The sequence below is a fragment of the Leucopleurus acutus genome (assembly GCF_964270905.1).
Source record: "Leucopleurus acutus genome assembly, chromosome: 10".
NCBI lineage: Eukaryota > Metazoa > Chordata > Mammalia > Artiodactyla > Delphinidae > Leucopleurus > Leucopleurus acutus.
Window position 1 is genome coordinate 32,487,301 of NC_139153.1, and position 22,071 is coordinate 32,509,371.

The 22,071-nt window shown below is 40.3% G+C and overlaps 2 protein-coding genes across 4 annotated transcripts in view; one reads left to right on the top strand and one right to left on the bottom strand.

Annotated features, from left to right (window-relative positions):
- APPL1 (adaptor protein, phosphotyrosine interacting with PH domain and leucine zipper 1) overlaps positions 1-5,099 on the bottom strand; it is a 31,634-nt gene extending 26,535 nt beyond the window's left edge. For all 3 annotated transcript variants that reach the window (XR_014326487.1, XM_082847231.1, XM_082847230.1), the window contains exon 1: positions 4,999-5,099. Coding sequence is in view for 2 of the 3 variants with exons in the window: in XM_082847231.1 (XP_082703357.1) it covers positions 4,999-5,052 (54 nt within the window). In the remaining variant the exon portion in view is untranslated. The remainder of the gene's footprint in view (positions 1-4,998) is intronic.
- Positions 1-22,071, top strand: part of ARF4 (ARF GTPase 4) — a 1,077,785-nt gene that overhangs the window by 301,945 nt on the left and 753,769 nt on the right. The window lies entirely within an intron of this gene.

The following is a 22,071-nucleotide window of genomic DNA, read 5'->3' on the forward strand; positions in this document are numbered from 1 at the left end:
TATCAGAACTCTAACAATTCTGAGTTTTGATCTATTTTCTCTCTCTTGATAGTAATGCCAAGATGCTAGGGTTCTTTATTCTCAATTTCACTTCATTAAAACAGATAGATTTTCCAACTATGTTATATAAACCTTAGAAGGAACAACAAAGGTATATTTTTATGAATTAAAAAGTCTGTAATTAAGAACAAATCTACAGAATCAGTCAAGGCTATATTAACAGTATTCTATGTATAAATATTTTAAATATCTTTTTTCAGGATAACTTAGTATGATTATTTCCCTCTCTCTCATTTTTTTTTTTTTGGCTGTGTTGGGTCTTCATTGCTGCCCAGCGGCTTTCTCTAGTTGCAGCAAGCAGGGGCTACTCTTCGTTGCGGTGCATGGGCTTCTCATTGCAGTGGCTTCTCTTGTTGCGGAGCACAGGCTCTAGGCACGCGGCCTTCAGTAGTTGCAGCACGTGGGCCCAGCAGTTGTGGTGCACGGGCTTAGTTGCTCCGCAGCATGTGGGATCTTTCCGGACCAGGGATTGAACCCGTGTCCCCTGCATTGGTAGGCGGATTCTTAACCACTGCGCCACCAGGGAAGTCCCTGGTTATTTCTCTTTCTCCATAGTCTCTTCTAGTAGTGCCAACCCCCTCCCCATCATAATCCAAAATAACACCATAGTACCCCTTCCCCTCCCCAACATGGCCTGTAAAATGCTAACTAGGTTTTTTCTGAGTGCAGAATTTGGAATCATTTTTCTTCTTCTTTATACATTTCTATGTTGTTAGGCTTTTTTTTTTCCCCCACAATGAGCATAAGCGTGTAAAAATTACCTTCACTTTAAGAGTAAAAACTTGTCAGTCAGTAAATGTTAAGACTGTCAATAAAAAGGATCAGAGATAAGGAAACTCAGCATAAAGGCAAAGTATGTTCACCTTTTTATATCCCAAAGGCAGGATAAGAATTAAATTCCAACAATTATTGAGATAACTACAGCTTAAAATCTAAAAGATGACCTTGTACTTTTATTCTACAAATAGTTAATTTATACCTCAGCCTTAGAAGGTGGTTTCTAAAAATCAACTTATTCCTTAGCTTCCTATTTTCAGAAGAGAAAGCTAAGTCACTATGGTTGTTTTAAAAAGCAGCGCAAAATCATTATGCCAGTATATGAAGTCCAAGTTATCTCAATCCTCTACTTCCCAATGCCCCAGAAATTTAGATCTGGCAGAATCTTTTTATTTTTTAGCTCTAGTGCCCTACTGCCATTCCCCAAGTGCTATTTTAAGATGTAAAAAAGAAAGCATCATGAAATCTTGTTTCGCTAGTGCCATTCTTAAGAAAAGTGTGCCACTTACATTTTTTTTCTTCAAAAATTAGCATTCTAATTCAAGGAATAACACATTTATGCAAAAATGTGTAGTGGACTTATATTAAAAAGATGTTCTTAGCCTCAAACAGGGTTGAAACAGCTTCCTTATGTAAAGCTAATAAGATTGAGTTCAACACTGTATAATGACTGTTTAAAGTTAGCAGCTTACAAAAATGCAATCAATATGGTACCATTTCATTGAATCTATGACGGCATCCACTGTGAGCTGTGCCAGTTTAATATACTACTGTCACAAACAAAACAATGCTGGCAATTAAGCTATGAATTCAGGTTTTCTAATGTCTTGAAGTTTTTACTTTATATTTATGGAAACAGATCTTTGACAGAATTTTTTATATAACTCTCATATAAACACAAAAAAGAAAACACAAGTTGCACAAGTTTAATATAACCCTAAAATTTCAACTCTTGTGGGTAATTTTTTGACATAAGAGACATCGCTAGCCATGTTTTCACATCCAATATTATTCTGTGCCATGAGCAGGTGACAAATATTTCTCAGAAGTGCTCCACTTTTATCTCCAATATTTTCTTCCAAATTATTGATACCCAGTCAGCAAGTTTTGATGGCAGCACTTGCTTCATGTTACTAGCTGTCAAAGAAATATTTTCAGACAAAAACAAGACTGATAATCCTTCAAGTGGCTGTGAATTGATTTGTTGGCTGAACATTAAAAGGCTGCACTTAGCCACTCATGTCACTAGGAGAAATAACCAAGTGTGTACATTTGCAGGCAATTACAAGTAAAACAACATCAACTGTAAGGGGCATCTCAATATAAGAGATGTCAAAATGTGAATTTAAAAAAAGTACATCTCATAATCTTTGAGTATTTCATATTATGCCAAAGAGAAAAGCCTCCATTTGGGATTGGAGTTTGCCTTCACAGTTCTAGCTTAGATGGATCATTGATAAGATTGTTATCTACATATAAAATCAGTTATTTTTTTAAAGATCATATCTTTTCTTACTAAATAGAAAGTTTAATTTTGTTTCTGATTTTCAAAACAATATATAAGCATTGATAAGGCATCTAGTATAGTCTTAAGATTTCCTACTTCAACATGGTATCTTTTGCAGAATGGTATGGTTTGTGCAAGATAATTCTAAAGATGTTTATGTGCAATCAGCTGGATTTGGACTTGCAAATATACCCCTATTTTAATACTTCGCTACTTTAAATTAAAACTAAAAAGGGATAATTGTAATTCAGCGTAGTCCTTCAAGACTCCCAGGCTCTAACTTTTTTACATAGCAACTGGCAGGCCATTTTTGACTAGGATCAAATAATCTAATAAAAACATCTCTATCAGGAGCTTTAGAAGTTTTCCTCCTCTTTGTTACTCAACTTCTTGGACTCTATCCTAGATAAATAGTCCTGATGAGAACAAAAATTGATGCCCAAAAGCATTAATCTTAGCACTATATATAACAGCAAAACTTGGGAAAAACTCTAAAAGTCCAACAACAGGACAACTATATTAAGTGAGTCAAGGAAATGTGCAACCTTTGAATTTTTTATTCAGTATGTAATAACGTGTGAAGGTACGTAAGCTACAATGTGTAGTTAAAGCCAAATAAAAATTGTTATGCACAATATAATCTCAATCACATTAGAATGTGTAAGAGAAAAAAACTAGAAAAAAGAAAGCAAACTGTTAACAGAGTTTGCTGCTGGGCGCACGACAGGTAACTGTGTGCTTTCTGTATCTTCCAATTTTTCTGAAGCAAACAACTATTACTTTTATAATCAAGTACAAAGATTAAAACATTCACTATCTATAACAGCTGAAGTTCAGAGAAGTTAAGTGACTTGCCCTAAAGTAGAAGGTACTAAGCGGCAGTAATGACTAAAACCCTTATATCCTGAATCCCCAGTCCAGGGCTTTCCATCTTGCCACAGGTTTTCCCCAAGAATTGCTTCTCAGTGTCTTACCCTTCTAAATCCCAGTTGTCCCAATTAATTTTCCCAAGTAAACATTAACTAGTTCAAATTTACTACTTCTAGAAATTGAAAGACTATCAACGTGACTATTTCATTAAAAATTACCATAAAACTAATACTAATACAGCACATGCTTGTAAAAAAAGAAGCTCAAGTTGTAAACTAATTGTGTGAAAAGTCCAAGAAATTAGATGAGTCAAGAGATTATATCCTCCTAAGTCATGGCTAGGGCACTGTGTAACCCATTCTGAGCAGTGTGTAGTCTTTATGAGCTATAAAAGCGAGCCCAGGTATGAGAAGAAAGGTAAGGCACCTGTTGAGTCTTATAAAATAAAAAAGTAAAATGACAAAAGTACACCTGAGCAATACATCCCACAAAATTTTTGGTAAACATCTGAAACAAATGTAGCTTATGACTTTATACTACAGAAATCGTTAAGTATTTGAACTGGCTATTCTGGCAGTCAAAATAAGCCAAGAAGTCAGTTTCTCTTTGTGTCAATACAGGCTGATAAGAGTACATTACCAGCAGGAACTGGCCTGTGAAGATAACTTTCAGCGTGAAAAAAAACAAATCAATTCCACAATCAGAGCCCAACTTCAACTTGGCAATCAAAATTGGCACCACATCCATGGCAGACATATCATACAGTAAAGGGGGATCCAGCCCCTCCCTTCTGTTCATTTGGAGTCATATTAAACCGTCAAGACACATTAAATATGTGCAGTTGTAGTTCTAAATGAACAACATTTCAGAAAATTTTCTTCATTCTAAGTGGTAGCCAACCAGCAACACCGTCTTAAATCCCTTATTGTGTAAGAGACAGACCTAGGGATGAAGTTTCTCAACGCAAGTTACAGCGCCTACCAACATGGTTTTTAACATCGCTGATTTCATTCTTCAGTACTGAAAACATCAGTAATGGTTACGTGTTCCTAGACTATCTTAAGCTAGAGCAACCACACTAGCATCATCCCCAACGCACAAAACACAGGGCTTTTATTTTGATGAGTTCACTAAAGCCAAGTCTGCAACGAGGGCGCAGCAGTCTTGGAGCCGCGAAGGCGCCGTCCTCCACTCGGCGTGCATGGTCCGAGTGACAGCGGCTACACTCACGGCCACGACACTCGGCCGAGAGGCTCCGGGACCCTTGACGGGCTTCGCCGAGGACTCTACGCACAGGCATATCAACAGCCTTTCAGCATCTCCCCCCCAAAATTATCCATTTCCTTCCCTAGCTTGGTCAGAAATCATTAAGTCTACGGGGACTTTTCTCCTTCTGCATTTTCTCCGAAGAGGTTTTCGAAAATTCCAGGTTCGGGATTTACCACCTCACATCACGGCGATTATAAAGCATCTTTTGTCAAATACAAGGGAGCCCCGCACGCGTATGTGACCGCCGGGCCCACGAGCCAAGGCGGCCGCGGCTCTGTCGCAGCCTGCCGACGTCCCAGTCCCCGCGCGCGGCTCTCGGCCCAGCGGAGCAGGCCCACGCGGGCCTCGGTAGGGCGGCCCGGCCTCCGCGATCGGGGCGCTTCCGCTACCGGCGGGGGCACTTGGGGGCGGCGCCCACCTAGGCCAGGGCTGGCACCTGCGGCCGCGGCGGCGCCAGGCCTGGGGTCGGCCAGCCCCGCTCCTTCCCTCGCAGCCCGCCGCCGCCCGCGCCTCACCTGCGGGCTGTCCTCCAGCGTCTCCTCGATGGGCAGCTTGTCGATCCCCGGCATCGTGGCGGAGGGAGGGCCGCAGCAAAAGACGCGGCGGCCGCCCACAGCTCCCGCGCCCACCCGCCTGCAGCAGCTGACCCCGACCCGCCCTCTCTCGATGGGTCTGCCGCCCTCGCCGGGCGCCAAGGGGCTGCGCTGCCGCGCGGGAAATCCCGCCCCCTTGGCCTGACTGCTCCGCCTCCCGGCGCGCTCATTGGCTCGCGGCGACGCCCGTCACCGCGACGGGGCTGGCCCGGAGGTTCCTTCACTGCTCCGGGCTTGATTGCGAGCTTGGGCCTCCGAGGCGGCGGAGGTGGATCTTACTGCGCCCCTCGGACGCCAGCCGTGCTTCCGCGCGTTTGGTTGTAAATCGTAGGGGACCGTCTTCCCCCAGCAAGGCGTACGTCTCCTGGAACCAGAGCCTCGAGTGAGGACAGTACTGGGGAATTTGGGGCGGTTTGACTACTCCCGCAACGTTTTTCGTCAGAGACCATGAAGGAGACCTCCCTGCTGGCGCCGCCTTTAGTTTCCTCAGATTATAACCTTCCCAAACCTGCCTGAAGCGTCCAGTTTCCCCTCTCCAGCAAAATGGTGCTGGCTAACTCAGAGCTGAGCGATCAGTTGTGTCGTTAACTTGGCTTTCTGGTAAATTCGTGGACAGTAGTCTCCGTAAGATTTTTTTTCTGAGCACTTGCATATCAGTATATTCAGTTAAAAACATGACTTTGCTGCCAATTCGTCAGTTCTTACCTGGCCTTGAGAGACTGACATGCCACAATTCAGACTTCCATATTTCCTATAAATCACAAAACATCTTTTTAAAGTCAGGGTGCACTGATTTATTATGCTGGTAACTGATTAGCATTTCTGTTAAAGTTTTGGAAGAATCTTTAAATAGCTTCTTCAGCCTCTCACTTTTTTTACAGGAAAGAAAAGTGAAGCTCTACTTCTAGAACTCGGTCTGGATTAGAACTTCTGCCTCTTTTGTCCATCTCTATATGGCCACATTCCTTAGAGAAGAATCATTATACAGAGAAAATGGCGGAATCACTAGTGTCTTCTAAATAGCCATTAATCCCACCAATCCATCCCATTTTCATTCAAGAAGTATAAGAAATGCTGAATAAAAATTATTAGTTTCCCGATTCCACAGATAAATTGGAATAAATCCAGGTACAGTGGAACAAATCCAAATACAGTAACCCGAATGGAAGTTACTTATTTTAAACTCAAATACTAGATTTTACCATGATCTCTTGAAGGACAAATAGAATCAAGTTTTTAAAGTTTTACCAGGTAGACTTGCAGTATAGTTTCACAGAATAATCCTTAGATTTCAATAAACTTTCAGTAAGAGCTCTCCCCTTAGATTGTTTATCAACTAGTCACCCTGTAGAAGAGATCTTTAGTTTTTGAAAGGTGGTTTGGAGTCAGTTCTTACAGTGTTACTGGTTCCCAGCTGCTTGGATGTACCCGGCATCATACAGATCTCAGCAATACAACTCTGGCCTTCGACATTTCTCGTCTATCAGCACAGTGGCATGCAACCTGGCTATAAAAGAAGGAAGACTTTCAGGGTAAGTAACATTCTTGGTTGAACTGTAATTAGATTGTAAGTGAAGAAGAAAGTTAGTGACAATTGATAAGAATCAGGAGTAAATGATACGTGAAAACAAAGTGAAGAAGAGTTATATGGTGCAGCTGAAGGGGTTCGGCCAGTTAACTTGGCCAAACTAAATAATTCTAATGAAAAATTATCTTAGGTATCTGAATTATCTGGGTGCGGTATTATCATCAAGTTAAATGGTTTCCTTTTTTGTATGTTACGTGTACCTAAACTGTGCAAGGATTCTCAAGAGGCTATTATATTATCAGAGAGAGGCAAGGAATTCTTGCCAGGCTCAGCTGATTAAAAAACAAAGCAAACAAAAACAAGTTGACGTTCAATTGGGTGGAGAGGCAGTTTAGTCAAATTATAAAGCTAGAAAGAATCTTAAAAGGCTTTCCATTTGGATCCTCTAGCTTTAGGTTACTGTTCACTCTGCTCAACCAGAAAAATGATTGTATTTCCTATTTTAAAACACCTCTAAAACTGCAGAATTGCAGTCTCCTTTGATAACCAGTTTAAGTTTAATCAGCCTAAGTTCTGTACAGTTGACCAAACTCGGTTCCTTTTAAACAGGAAATGAGGCTTGTTCAGAGAATGCTTCAAGGTTTGCTGGAGCCTTGTGTGGGTAGCATAGTAAAAACTGGCTAGCAGGTTAATTTTATGGAAGGCAAGGCAGCATTAAACGACATCCACCGAAGAATTCATTGAGACGTTTCACAATATAATTTACAACAAAAAGACATACAGTCTTGTAAGTAGATTTGTTAATTATTAGTCTCCTAAAATTATATTTGATCTTCTTATAATTAAGTTTTTACATGATACCTCTTGAAGTTCTGGTCTGCGGTATATAATAGGAAAGAATCCAACAACCCAAATGACACTGGTGCTTTACCTTTTAAAATTATCCCCTTAGGTTAGTGGTTACCAGACTTATGCACACATAAAAGTCATCTGGGGGAGGTGGTTAGAATGCGGATTACTGAGCCCAGCTGAAGATTCTGATGCAGTAGGTCAGAGGTAGGACTGGGACTCTCCCAGGTGAATCCAAAGCAGATCATCCTCAAACCACATGTTGAAAAACTCTATCCAAAAGGGAAAATAACCATTTCCCTTTACCAAATAACCTTGTATTTTAGAAAATTTAAAGGGTCAAGTAAATATTTACGAAAGAGTCTTTGGTTCCAGCTGAGGATGGTGAGAGGGGCACCATTTCCAGAATCACCTAGAGAGCTTGGGAATCTTCCCACTTACAAACATCCCCTGAAAGACTCCATCAATCTGAAATTCTGGGGTAACTCATGCTCATTTTGAGAGTATAATATATAATGCAAATAATTCTAGATGTTACCTAATAAATCACTCCTTAATGAGACTCACTTTAACAGATAATTCAGCTGTTTTCTTAGCATTCAGCTGAGATGAACCAAATTCAAGAAATGAGTATATTAATTGATATTTTGGGAACCTGAAGTCATTCCATCGACTCTAAAACATTTGAACCAGTGGTCGAGTGGAGAGAAGCTTTGGGCAATTGGGGGGTAGAATCAAAAGTTCTGAGGAGTGTGTTCCAAAAGAGGTGGGTGGGCAGCCAGGACCAACCGATTCTTCATTGTGCCCATTGCAAACCACCCTCTAGTCTTTGACCTTAATATTAATGTTGCTTTTGCTCTTTGCCACAGCATCCTTAGATTGCAAATTTGTGGCTAAAACATAAATCCTTGGAAAGGCAAATTCCATAGCTTCTACTTTCTTGACTGTGAAAAGAATGAAACTTTATTTCTAGGATAATTGTATATGCCTGTTTCTTTTATGGTTGCCTTGATTCATTTTTGGAAGATGAGGACATTGTAAACTAATTTCTTTGACCAAGCCAAGAACTGTGAAACCAAGCAGCATCATTCCTGTTTCTGTTGGGAGGTGAATAAATGCATGGGCGTGAGCTCATGGACATGGACTGTGGAGCCAGCCTAGCTGGCTTTGAATCCTGGCCTCACTCTTTACTAGTTCTGTGACTTGAGTCAAGTTACTTAACTTCTCTGTGTCTCCATTTCGTCATCTAAAAAATGGGGCTTAATATAGAGAACCTACATGATAGAGTCGGGAAGATGATTAATGAGCTTTCAGAATAGTGCTGGGCCCAATAAGCATCCAGTAAAAATCAGCTAAGTGTTCCCTTCATGATTTACCCTTAAATACTAAATGTTTCAGTGCTTTTAAGGCAGCTTTCATTTTCTTCATTTCTCCCTCTCTATCATAACTAAAGAAGCCAATATTTTCTAAATCAGAAGATTGTCCTCATTGTCTTAGAGAATCCTGATACTATTTTAAATAATATTACCGTTACCCTTGCTAGTGTTTTATCACTTTGATTTAGGGGCTTTTGTGGTCAAATCAAAAAATTTTTAATCAATATATATATATTGTGATATTCTGGAGAAATGGTATAGGTACCAAACCAGCAAAGGCTATTACCCTGTTTTTGGTTTTTAGTTTTTGGCAGTGTGGGGAGGGGAGATGCCCTCAGATTAAAAGATATAAGATCTTCATGACATTCCTACTTCCCAGAAGTTCTGGGGAGCAATAGGCAAGTCAGTGGAGAAGAGGTTGCTCTTAGAGAAACCAATAAGTCCCATGACAGGTTAATCACTGAAATCATTTTACTTTCTATGGAACCACAGAGGGCAGTGAAAAAACAGTTACAGAGAATTGATTAAACCAGTACTGTTTATATCATGGCTGATGCAGAGAAGTCTCAGAGTTAATCAGGACATCCTTCTAAGAACACTAGATGGTGCTCTGAATTTAGTTTTAGGATTCAAACTACCTCAGGAAATGGCTGTCGTCATTCAACAAATATTTATTAGGTAATGAACAAAATATTCGAAATCTCTGCCCTTGCGGAGCTACAGTTTAGTGGAGATGGTAGGAAGAGAGACAATGAAAAATAAACATAATATGTAGTATTAGAAGTATATCAGTAGTATATTAGAAAGTGGGGAGCGCTAAGGAAAGCAGCAGGGAAAATGGGATGAGGGGCAGTTGCAATTTTAAATAAGCTTGTCAGAGTAGAATTCATTGAGAAGGTGACATCTGAACAAAAACTTGAGTCACTGGAGTGAGCAATGGGGACATCTGAGGAGAAGGTGTTCCGGGAGAGGAACAACCTGGCAGACGCCCTAATCCCTAAGGCAGGAGTGGCTGGCTATTTTGAGAATTGCATAGAGATCAGGGTGGCAGGAAAGGTGTGAGGATTTTGACTTCTACCCTGATTTTGGATAAAAACACCTTTATTTATTTTTTTAATATTATTTATTTGTTTTTGGCTGTGCTGGGTCTTAGTTGTGGCACGTGGGATCATTTTTCAGTTGTGACATGTGGGCTTCTTAGTTGCAACATGCGGGCTTCTTAGATGCGATATGCGGACTCTTAGTTGTGGCATGCGGACTCTTAGTTGCAGTGTGCATGTGGGATCTAGTTCCCCTACCAGGGATCGAACCCGGGGCCCCTGCATTGGGAGCACAGAGTCTTACCCATGGGACCACCAGGGAAGTCCCAAAAACATCTTTAACTGAGGTTGTGATTTGAAACAAATGTTGGAGAAACTGTATAAATTAGTGATATGAGATATCATAAATCGTGGGCAAATTAACATTGTCTTAAGTAAACTCAATACTTTATGAGATGTATTGGTTTAAAGGAAAAATTACATGAGTGATTTAGCTAAGTCATGTTCTATATACAGGGTCAAAAGTAAAGTCTTAATAACAGAAGACAATGATTTCTTGTAAAAACAGCTGTATGTTTTTTTCTCTTCCCTTTCTGAATAATTCAGCCCTAAAGCCATTAGGTGTGGCTAAATAAAGTAGGAGTCTATGCAGAGTGGGTAGGCATGGGGGGCTCAGAACAGGGTGTTGGAGCCAGCAGGGGCGAGGAGGGCGTCCTCACAAAGGGGCACCCTGGTGTGGGGTGCCAGAGCCCATGCAAGGTGAGCCCCCTCATCTACATAGGGGGGCGTCAGAGCACAAGGTGGGTAAAAACAGCATTTTGGTTGGAGGGGCAGCCCCCAAGCAACAGGATGTTGGAGCAAATGTGGGGTGAGGGTGCCTGAGAGGGCTGTTTCGGAGTCCAAGCATGATGAGGAGGGCTTTTGTTCAGGTTGGAAGCCTGCTGCAGGACTTCAGAACACAAGGGGTGTGGAGAATATCCATGAAGAAGGGCAGCCTAGTGCAGGGTCTCAGAGTCCCAGTGGGGTGAAGAAGGTATCCACACAGAGTGCTTGGGTGTGCGGTGTCAGAACCCAAGCAGGGAAAGAAGGGCTTTTGTGCACCTAGGTTAGGTTATTGGTACTCTAGTGCAGTAAGGAAGGCTTCCATGAAGTAGGGCAGCCTGGGACGAGGCATCAGAGCTCAAGTGAGGAATTAGGGCATCTTTGCGGGGAAGGAGTGGTAGCAATGGCAGTTTGGTTACACAGGGGGATAGATGCAATAGGTAAATATATTGAGGATAAGGGAAGCCAGATTTCTCACTGTCAGAGAAGGGAATTACAAATATGGAAAGGGGGAAAATTTAGAATGAATCCTCTGGTACGAGACTGGAATTAGAGGTGTGTATGTGAACTCACAGATTTCAATAAATGTATAGCAGTAAACTGGATGTAAAGTGCGTATATGTCACATACCTGCATGTGTTTCTTAGTTTTTTCATCGAGAAGGCTTGTGAGCAGAGATGCCCCAATAACAATGAATGCACATCTGAGTCCATATCTTGGCTTCCAAACCCCATTCTCCGTTAAAAAGAACTAGGGCTCCTTGGAGAAATGGCTGACACAAGGGCTAGAGCAAGAAAAGAACAAGATGTGCCTGAGACATCTTGTTGTGCTAGAAAGTAGAAAGTACTCAAAACTGATGTGTCAAAAGAACACAGAAGTCAGCTTGAAGGGGGATCCCATTAGCCAAATCAGGGGAAATTTCAACGTCACCATAAATAATGAGATTCTAACTCATTAAATAAAATAGGAGAGACTTCCCCAGTGGCGCAGTGGTTAAGAATCCGCCGGTCGGGCTTCCTTGGTGGTGCAGTGGTTGAGAGTCCGTCCGCCTGCCGATGCAGGGGACACGGGTTCGTGCCCCGGTCTGGGAAGATCCCACATGCCGCGGAGCAGCTGGGCCCGTGAGCCATGGCCGCTGAGCCTGCGCGTCCGGAGCTGGTGCTCCGGAACGGGAGAGGCCATAACAGTGAGAGGCCCGCATACCGCAAAAAAAAAAAAAGAATCCGCCTGCCAAGGCAGGGGACACGGGTTGGAGCCCTGGTCCAGGAAGATCCCACATGCCGCGGAGCAACTAAGCCCATGCGCCACAACTACCGAGCCTGCGCTCTAGACCCTGCGAGCCACAACTACTGAGCCCGCGAGCCACAACTACTGAAACCCGCATGCCTAGAGCCCGTGCTCCGCGACAAGAGAAGCCACCACAATGAGCAGCCCACGCACCACAATGAAGAGTAGCCCCTGCTCACCGCAACTAGAGAAAGCCCGCGCGCAGCAACGAAGACCCAACACAACCAAAGATAAATAAATAAATAAAATAGGAAACCATGAGTCCCTGCTGATATAAAGAAGTGAATAAATAGAAAGTTTGTTGAGGAACAAAATATTTACATAGGCTTAAAATACCTCGCCAAATATTTACATAGGCTTAAAATACCTCGCCAAAAAAATACTACATTATAAAGGTGAAAAGAGTAACTTTATAGTGGGAAAACCTGGCAGATGCCATCTTAATCAAATGCTCAAAGTTAAAATCACCAGTAATGAGACAAATCAAAATTATGTGCTACCTGCTAGGAAATGAGAACACAACATCACTTTTGTGTCATCCTGCCAAAGATGCTTAACCTGAATCTAATCACAAGGAAACCTCAAACAAACCCTAAATGAAGGACTTTCTACAAAGTAACTGACTGTAACGTTCAAAAGTGTCCAGGTCATGAAAGTCAAAGAAATACTAGAGGATCTGTTGTTGAGTGGATGAGACTAAAGTAACACAATTGAAGGCAGTTTGTAATTCCGAACTGGATCCTTTCACTGTAAAGGATGTTATTTGGGACAATCGTGAAATTTGAATTGGGTTTGGTGATTAGGTGGTAGTGATGTATCAGTGTTAACTTCCTGACTTTGATGATTTGATTGTGATTATTTAGGTGAATGTCCTTGTTTGCAGGAAAACACACTAAAGTATTTAGGGGTGATGGAGCATGATGTCAGCAACTACTCTCAAATTGTTGGAGAGAAAAGTTTTTTGTACTATACTTGCAACTTTTCTGAAAGTTTGAGATTCTTTCAAAATTAAATAGAAAACATTAAATATTAAAATGAAAATTTGTGCATAGGTATATTCATGAATAGACCAATGACATGATATGTTGCTAAATTGTTTATTTTTCCCTTAAAGTTTTTTCAGATTTTAAAGAGAAATTATTAAGTAAATAGATGTCATGGCTGTTGGCAGGAAGAAAGCGTAGTTCCTGGAGAGGGGTATGACCTCAGGGTACTCAAAGTAAAATATTCCAGAGATGATTTTTGCTCTTTTCTGCCCCTGCCCCCCATACATATATCTGCTTTAATGGGGACCCAAACACTGCCGAGAATTCTCAGGTAATACTTATGTGAAAGGATCCAGTGGTAACCATGACACCTGCCTTATTTGATTATAACCTTTTAGAAATATGTATTTATTTTAAGGCAATTCCACTAATATCTGAGTTGCTAGATTTCTGAAATGTTATTTCCAGTTATCTTCTAGTACTAAAATGAACTCATTTATTTAGGTTATATATGTGAGCTGTATAACAATAATGTTTACTATTCCAGATAAAATCCCCTAAAGTATTTTTAGAATCTTTATCATTTAACTTGCATGCTGCCAATTTTTCATCAGTTTTTTACTTTCTCAATCTGGGAACTATATTTTAATTCTGAGGTAATTCAGTTTGCTAATACTTTGTCATTTGTTTATATGATTAGAAATACAGTTTTCAAGTGGTAAACTCTCCTTCATCTCTGTTCCCTCTGTTAATGATGTCATTATCCATTTGGTCACGTAAGCTAGAAATATGGGAATCAGGTTCACTTTCTCCTTCTTACTCCCCTCAACAGACACACACACACACACACACACACACACACACACACACACACACACACACACACACACACACACACACACCCTATACCTGACTGGCCTTCATTACGTTGCTTTTCTCTGACCTTTTCTTGAAACATCTCTACCTGAAGACATCTCTGAAAAGCCTTCATAGTAACATTGATAATGTAATAAATGATAGCAAGCAGTTTACATAATGTTTACTATGTGTCAGGTGTTACTTCAAGGGCTTTACAAGTATTATCTCATTTCATCCTCAGTTAGGTACTATAATTATCCCCATTTAATTATAGAGGAAACTGAAGCACAGAGAGGCTAAGTTACATGCCCAAGGTCACATAGTTAAAAAAAGGCACAGTGCTGGAATTTGGGCCGAAGTAGTATGACACCAGAGTTGGGCTCTTACCACTCCTCAGCCCTTCTCAGTCTCACTCAAGTGATCTGGGCCCTTTTCTGCTCCCATAGCCTCTTGTGCACACATCTTTATTATATTCTTATATTGAAATTTTGTATTTATTGATTGGTGTTCCTAGAAGAATGAGAGAATTTTGTTATTTATACTTACAAAAGTAGAGAAAATAGGGGCTTCCCTGGTGGCGCAGTGGTTGAGAATCTGCCTGCCAATGCAGGTGATACGGGTTCGAGCCCTGGTCTGGGAAGATCCCACATGCCACAGAGCAACTGGGCCCGTGAGCCACAACTACTGAGCGTGCGCGTCTGGAGCCTGTGCTCCGCAACAAGAGAGGCCACGACAGTGAGAGGCCTGCGCACCGCAATGAAGAGTGGCCCCCGCTTGCCACAACTAGAGAAAGCCCTCGCACAGAAACGAAGACCCAACACAGCCAAAAATAAATAAATAAATAAATTTAAAAATAGAAAGATTAAAAAAAAAAGTAGAGAAAATAATGAACCCACATTACTATATTTCTATTCATTAGAGACAATGAATCCACATATACCCATCAGTCCAATGCAGCACTTATCAACATTTTGCAACACTTGCTTCAATTACCTTTGTTTTCTTTCTGGGTTTTCCTGAAGTATTTTCATTTCTTTTTTTTTTTATAATATAAGATTTTTTAAAAATTTATTTATTTAATTTATTTATTTTGGCTGCATTGGGTCTTTTTTGCTGTGTGCAGGCTTTCTCTAGTTGCGGGGAGCGGGGGCTACTCTTCGTTGTGGTGCGCGGGCTTCTCATTGCGGTGGCTTCTCTTGCTGCAGAGCACGGGCTCTAGGCACGCAGGCTTCAGTAGTTGTGTTGTGTGGGCTCAGTAGTTGTGGCTCACGGGCTTTAGAGCGCAGGCTCAGTAGTTGTGGCGCACGGGCTTAGTTGCTCCGCGGCATGTGGGATCTTCCCGGACCAGGGCTCCAACCTGTGTCCCCTGCATTGGCAGGCGGATTTTTTTTTTAGATGTTGGGGGTAGGAGTTTATTTATTTATTTTTGCTGTGTTGGGTCTTTGTTTCTGTGCAAGGGCTTTCTCCAGTTGTGGCAAGCGGGGGCCACTCGTCATGGCAGTGCGCGGCCCTCTCACTGTCGCGGCCTCTCGTTGCGGAGCACAGGCTCCAGACGCGCAGGCTCAGTAGTTGTGGCTCACAGGCCCAGTTGCTCCACAGCATGTGGGATCCTCCCAGACCAGGGCTCGAACCCGTGTCCCCTGCATTGGCAGGCAGATTCTCAACCACTGTGCCACCAGGGAAGCAAGCCCTCCTGAAGTATTTTCAACCAAAACCCAGAAACCTAAAATTTCAGATTCTGAAATTTCACCTGTATATACTTAAGGAGAGTATCTTTTAGAAGGGCATTTAAAAAGATATAACCATAATCTCATTATCGCACTGAACAAAATTAATATTAATGCTACCTTCTTGATCATGAGTTTCTTGAGGGCAGAAATCATTTCATCCCCTGGTTACCTAGTACTTCCCTGATACATGCTGGAGTTTAATAAATGTTTGTTGTGATTCAAAAGGTTGTTTTTAAGTTGATAAGAACCATGACATTTATCCTCCAGAAACAATGTTATAAATAACAATCAGGTTCTCAGGTTAACTGACAACTCTCATTTAATCTACAATGATTAGATTAAATGGCACAAAGGTGTAGGCCTGAGCCCCTGGGAGCCTTAAATCCTAAACTATTTTATCTTTGATTATTGAGTCTGGGGAAATCCTGAGTCTAATTTAACCTAGCCCTGAGTTTTCTTGTTCCCACTGTCAATCTGGGGAGGACATAAAGACAAGGGCTAGGGCTTCCCTGGTGGCGCAGTGGTTGAGACTCCGCCTGCCAATGCAGGGGACGCGGGTTCGTGCCCCGGTCTGGGAGGGTCCCGCATGCCGTGGAGCGGCTGGGCCCGTGGGCCATGGCCGCTGAGCCTGTGCGTCCGGAGCCTGTGCTCCACAACGGGAGAGGCCACAGCAGTGAGAGGCCTGCATACCACAAAAAAAAAAAAAAAAGACAAGGGCTAGATTGGGTGGGAGTGTTCGTTGGTAAAGATTTCTTAGAAGGAAATATGGCAGAATCCAGCGATAAAATAATATATTCTTTTTTTTCATAATAAATTCTGGTTTATTTTTGGGTGATAAAGAAATAATATATTCTTCAAAGAAACTTTTTCATGGAAATACTCCTGCGTATGTGCTAACAAGGTAGTCATTGTTTGTTATAGTTTAAAAAATTGGAGACAAACGTAAAGTGCCATTATCAGGGGTATAGTTCAATGAATTATGGTTCTTCCACTTGATGTAGCACCAAGCAGCTGTTGAAGAATGAGGTAGAGCTGTGCGTGCTGATGTCGTGTCATGTCAGTGTGGGGGAACCACATTGCAGAATAGTATGTGTGTCTGACTCCATGTGGATAAAAACGTGTGTGCATGCATCTACCTCTTTATGTCAAGGCATTCTAAAAAGACAGGAAGGAGTAGCACTAAACTGTTAATGGTGGCCAGTGGGTTGGAAAGTAAAAATGGGGTAGAATTGAAAGGGACTATCATATTTTACTCTATGTACCATAGTACATAGAGTCTTTTTAAAAATAGAAATGTATCAGAGTTTTAGATGATTTTATATCAAATTTTTAAAATCAAGGGCTTGATGTATGCAAGGCACAACACTGAAAACAATTTTGACTGATTTGAAAGTGTAAAAATATGAAACTATACTCTTGAGGTTGAGAAGAGCAAAGCCTAAAATGTTTTCTAAATGTTATAAATAGAGTGAACTTATTCTACAAGTCTTTATTTAATATCTCCTGTTTGATGGGCACTGTGAGCCGTGCTGGGAGAGACAGAAGTGTGTGAAATAGTCCCAACTCTCCTGAACCTTGTAGCCACTGGGAAATATACCATGTGTCTCAAGTTACAATGATGGCTGAGGAGGGCCTGAGGAATGACAGAGTGTCACAGATATGAATTGTGCCTCAGGACTTTTAAATTTTAAGCTCAGATTTTAAAAATGAATCCCCCATCTCGCTTTTTATTTAATTATAGTTTCAGAATGTCATAATGTCTAATTTGTGGATTACCCTGGAGTCATACATAAGTAGTTCATAGAAAACTGGGACTACTTTTACACATTAAAAAGCAATGACAACAGTAGTAAACACACAGAATTTACATTGCCTGTCCAGCTTACAAATGTCACCTCTTCCTAGTCCCATCCATCCATGCATCTATCCATCTATCCGTTTATTCACTCATTCAACAAATATTTATTGAATGTCTGCTTTAGCGTGCTCTAGGAGATACTGTATGTGTAATAGTAAAAAATAAAGTATTTTATTTTAGAAAACACATTTTAATATTTAAAAATACTGAGGGTCTCAAATAGAACAGTGTAATTCCTGTGCAGAAGTAAGGGGCAAATGTCATTAAAGCTTTGCTTATTGCATTTCTTTCTTATTATGCTCACAGGCTGATTTTATTTCTTATTATGCTATGACTGGTTTTTAAAAATCTCTGCCAAAACACCTAACACATTGGGCATTTTTCCTGATAGTTAATGATTTGGGACTTAATTGAAATACATAATTAGAAAATAAATGTTAGCAAAGCCTGAGTTGATTTACAAGTTACTAAAGCAAAATAAAACATAAGCCTCTCAACTTTTACTTCACCTTGAACATGTAGATGTTTAAAATATAGGCTGTCCAATTTTACAATTCCTAAAGTCTCTTCAGTGTCAATGTGTCAGGCTTTTATTTCTCATCTCAAAATAATTGTTGAAAGATATTGAGGATTGATCATAAGCAAGGTTTCACAACCTTTTTCTTTCTTTTTAACTTTTTATTTTATATTGGAGTATAGTTGATTAACAATGTTGTGTTAGCTTCAGTTGTACAACAAAGTGATTCAGTTATACATATACATGTATCTATTCTTTTTCAAGTTCTTTTCCCAATTAGGTTCACAACCTTTTTCTTAATTGATCAGTACACTTTGATGTTTATATCATGAGATCATTGGTGAAGATGTTACAGTGGCCATTAATTGATAAAATCAATAGAACAGGGAATTTGGAGATGGAAAAGTCAAGGCTCTGCCACTGCTATTTGGTGACTTCTGCAAATTACAACTGAACTCTCAGTTTGTTCTCTCAGCTACGAAATAGTGGAGGATTTAGTAAAGGATTAAGCACAAATACACTAAAAATGCTTTAAAAGCTATAAATCACTATAGATATTTTGTGTTTGTATTCATTATAACATTACTCTAGGTAAACAGCACTTATTAGAAACCAACAGTAGACATTATATTAGTGGTGAAACAGTATTCTCATGTCAGGAACAAAACAAGGATGTCTGTTTTCGTCATCACTATTTTCAACATTGTTCTGTACTTCAGACCAGCGTTGTCCAACAGAACTTTCTGTGGTGACGGCAATATTCTCTGTCTGTGCTGTTTAATATAGTAGCCGCTGGCCACAAGTGGCTACGTAAATGTAAATAAATTACAGGAGAATTAAATTTAAAATTTAATTGCACCAGCACTTGCACTAGCCACTTTTCAAGTGCTCATTAGCCACATGTGGCTAGTGGCTACCATATTGGATAGTGCAAACACAGAACATGTCTCTCATTTTAGAAAACTTTATGGGACTAGAAGTTCTATTTGTTTACAATTATAGGATAATGTTTAATTATAACCACATATCTATCCATCCACCAATCTATTTTATTTTTTATGCATTTTAAAGTTACAGACATCAATATACTTCTCCCCTAAACTCTTTAGCATGTGTATCATTAACTATAGTTCAGCACTCGTTTATGCTTCAACAGATAAAATTTTACATACAGTGAAGTGCATAAATCTTAGAGTATTAATAATTATTGACAAGTGAATACATCTGTGTAATCCAAAACCTAGCAAGATATAGAACATTACCATCACCCCCCATGTTTCCTGATTCTTCTTCCCATTCATTCTCTGCCTCCAACTCCAAATTCTGATTTTTTCAATATAAACTAGTTTTGTCTGTTCTGGAACATCACATCAGTAAATCAAACTTCACGTATTCTTTCGTATAAGTCTTCTTTGACTTATAATGTTTTTGAAATGCTTTTGAAATTCATCAGTGTTTTTCCATATATTGATACTATATATCAATACCTTTATATTGTTGAGTTGTATTCTACTATTGTATTATACCATAGTTTATCTGCATTCCTGTTGATAGACACCTAGTTGCCAGTTTGGACTATTATCAGTAGAGCTTCTGTGAATATTCTCATGCAAGTCTTTTTGTGGACCTGTTTTCATTTTTCTAGGAATGGAATTGCTAGATCATAGCATAAGTATATGTTTGTTTGCTGCTAATGTATGGGATTAAATTGATTTTTGTATATTTACCTTTATAGTATGACTTCGCTAAATTCACTTATTAGTTTTAGTAGCTTTTGTAGATTCTTAAAAGTTTTCTATTGTAAACAATCATGTCATCTGTGAAAAGAGACCCTTTACTTCTTCCTTTCTGATCTATATGATCTTTATTTCTTTTTCTTTCTTTATTGCACTGGTGTTCAATAGAAATGGTGAAAGTGACCATCCTTGCTTTGTTCCTTATCTTAGGGAGAAAACATTCAATTTTTCACCACTAAATAGTATGTTAACCGATTATTTCTATAGATGCCCTTTATCAGATTGAGAAAGTTACTTCTAATCCTAATTTGCTGAAAAAAATATTTTTTTAATAAATTTATTTATTTATTTTTGGCTGTGTTGGGTCTTTGTTGCTGCGTGCGGGCTTTCTGTAGTGGTGGCAAGCGGGGGCTGCTCTTTTTTGCGGTGCGCCGGCTTCTCGTTGTGGTGGCTTCTCTTGTTGCGGAGCATAGGCTCCAGGCGCGCGGGCTTCAGTAGTTGTGGCACATGGGCTCAGTAGTTGTGGCTCGGGGGCTCTAGAGCACAGGCTCGGTAGCTGTGGCGCACGGGCTTAGTTTCTCCACAGCACGTGGGATCTTCTCAGACCAGGGATCGAACCCGTGTCCCCTGCGTTGGCAGGTGTGGATTCTCAACCACTGCGCCACCAGGGATGTCCCAAGATTTTCTTTAAATGTTTGATAAACTTCACCAGTGAAGTTATCTGGGCCTGAAGTTTTCTTTGTGGGAAAGAATTTGATAACCAAGTCAGTTTCTTTAATAGATATAGAACTAGGCATGTTTTCTATTTCATGTTGTCTCAGTTTTGGTAATCATATATTTTTCGAGATACTTGCCTATTTCATGTAAGTTGTTGAATTTACTGATATAAAGTTGTTCATTATATTCTTTTATCTTTTTAATGTCTGCAATTTCTGTAGTGATATCACCTCTTTATTCCCAATATTGGTAATTTGTGTTCTATCTTTTTTTCTTGACCAGTCTACCTACAGGTTCCCCCTTCCCAGTTTTTTTTTTTTTTTTGGAGTATAGTTGATTTACAATGTTGTGTTAGTTTCTGCGGTACAGCAAAGTGAATCAGTTATACATATACCTATATCCACTTTTTTTTTTTTAGATTCTGTTCCCTTATAGGCCATTTACAGAGTATTGAGTAGAGTTCCCTGTGCCCAGTTTTTTTTATGAGGAACTTTTTAGATAAATTATCTAGTGCTGTATAAATCACCCAAAGCTTAGTGGTTTAAAAAAGTAGTATTCATTTACTACCTCTCACAGTTTCTCTATGTCAGGAATTCAGGAGTGACTTGGATACCCAGTCCTGTCTTGGAGTCTCTGTTAATATTGTGATCAGGTGCCATTTGGGGCTTCAGTCATGTGAAGACTTGAGTAGGGCCAGAGGATTCACTTCCCAAGTGACTCATTCACATAGCTGGCAAGTTGGTGTTGACTATTGACAGGAAACCTCAGTTCCTCTCCATGTTGGCCTCTACACATGTCATGGTAGCTGGCCTCATGTGCTTGCCAATCTTTGATTGTGAGGTTATATTTGCTTACTTTTAATCTGTGGGAATCCTGTGGACATAATTAGGGAGGCTTTCTTCCAGAGAGAATTTGGTCTGCTTTTGCCAGGAACCATTATTGAAGTGGCCTGAAGTAAGAGAGTTCAGTTCGGTGCCCCCCCCGCCCCCGTCTACCGCTAGCCTGAGGATTAGAATCCTGGTTTCAGTGATGCTAAGGATTTTTCCCTTGTGGGTTACCTCGTATTTATCATTTGTTTACTGATCACTGCTCCCAGTTCTGATTTCATTTCTTGGTTGTTGGGTTTTTATTGTTTTGTTTGGTGAACAAACAAAATTTCCCTTACTTATGGGGATCTCAGCAATGTATTTGAAGGTATTTTTTTACCCAGGATCTAATTGTTTTGTAGTTGAAGGGTCTTTCAAGGAGTATGGTCCAGCATATTGCTAGAACAGAAATATCCCATTCACTCTCCAGTTTACTTCAAGTCTGGCTTTTTTCTTTACCCTCCAGTTTGCCAAGGTTGACAGTAACCCCCTTGTTAACAAACCTAGTATATTTTCACTCAGCCTCTTAGCAGCATTGACACAGCTGACCATTCATTTATTCTTTCATCTAGTATGAGCCAAGTACTGTTTTGGATGCTAGAATGAACAGAACAGACAAAAATTCTAGAGATAGGAAACAGGCAGTAAACAATAAACATAATAAACAGATATATAAGGGACTTCCCTGGCAGTCCAGTGGTTAAGCCTCCATGCTTCCACTGCAGGAGACATGGGTTCGACTCCTGATCAGGGAATTTAGATCCCGCACGCTACGCTGTGCTGGCAAAAAAAAAAACCCAAAATCAAAACAACAACAAAAAAGGA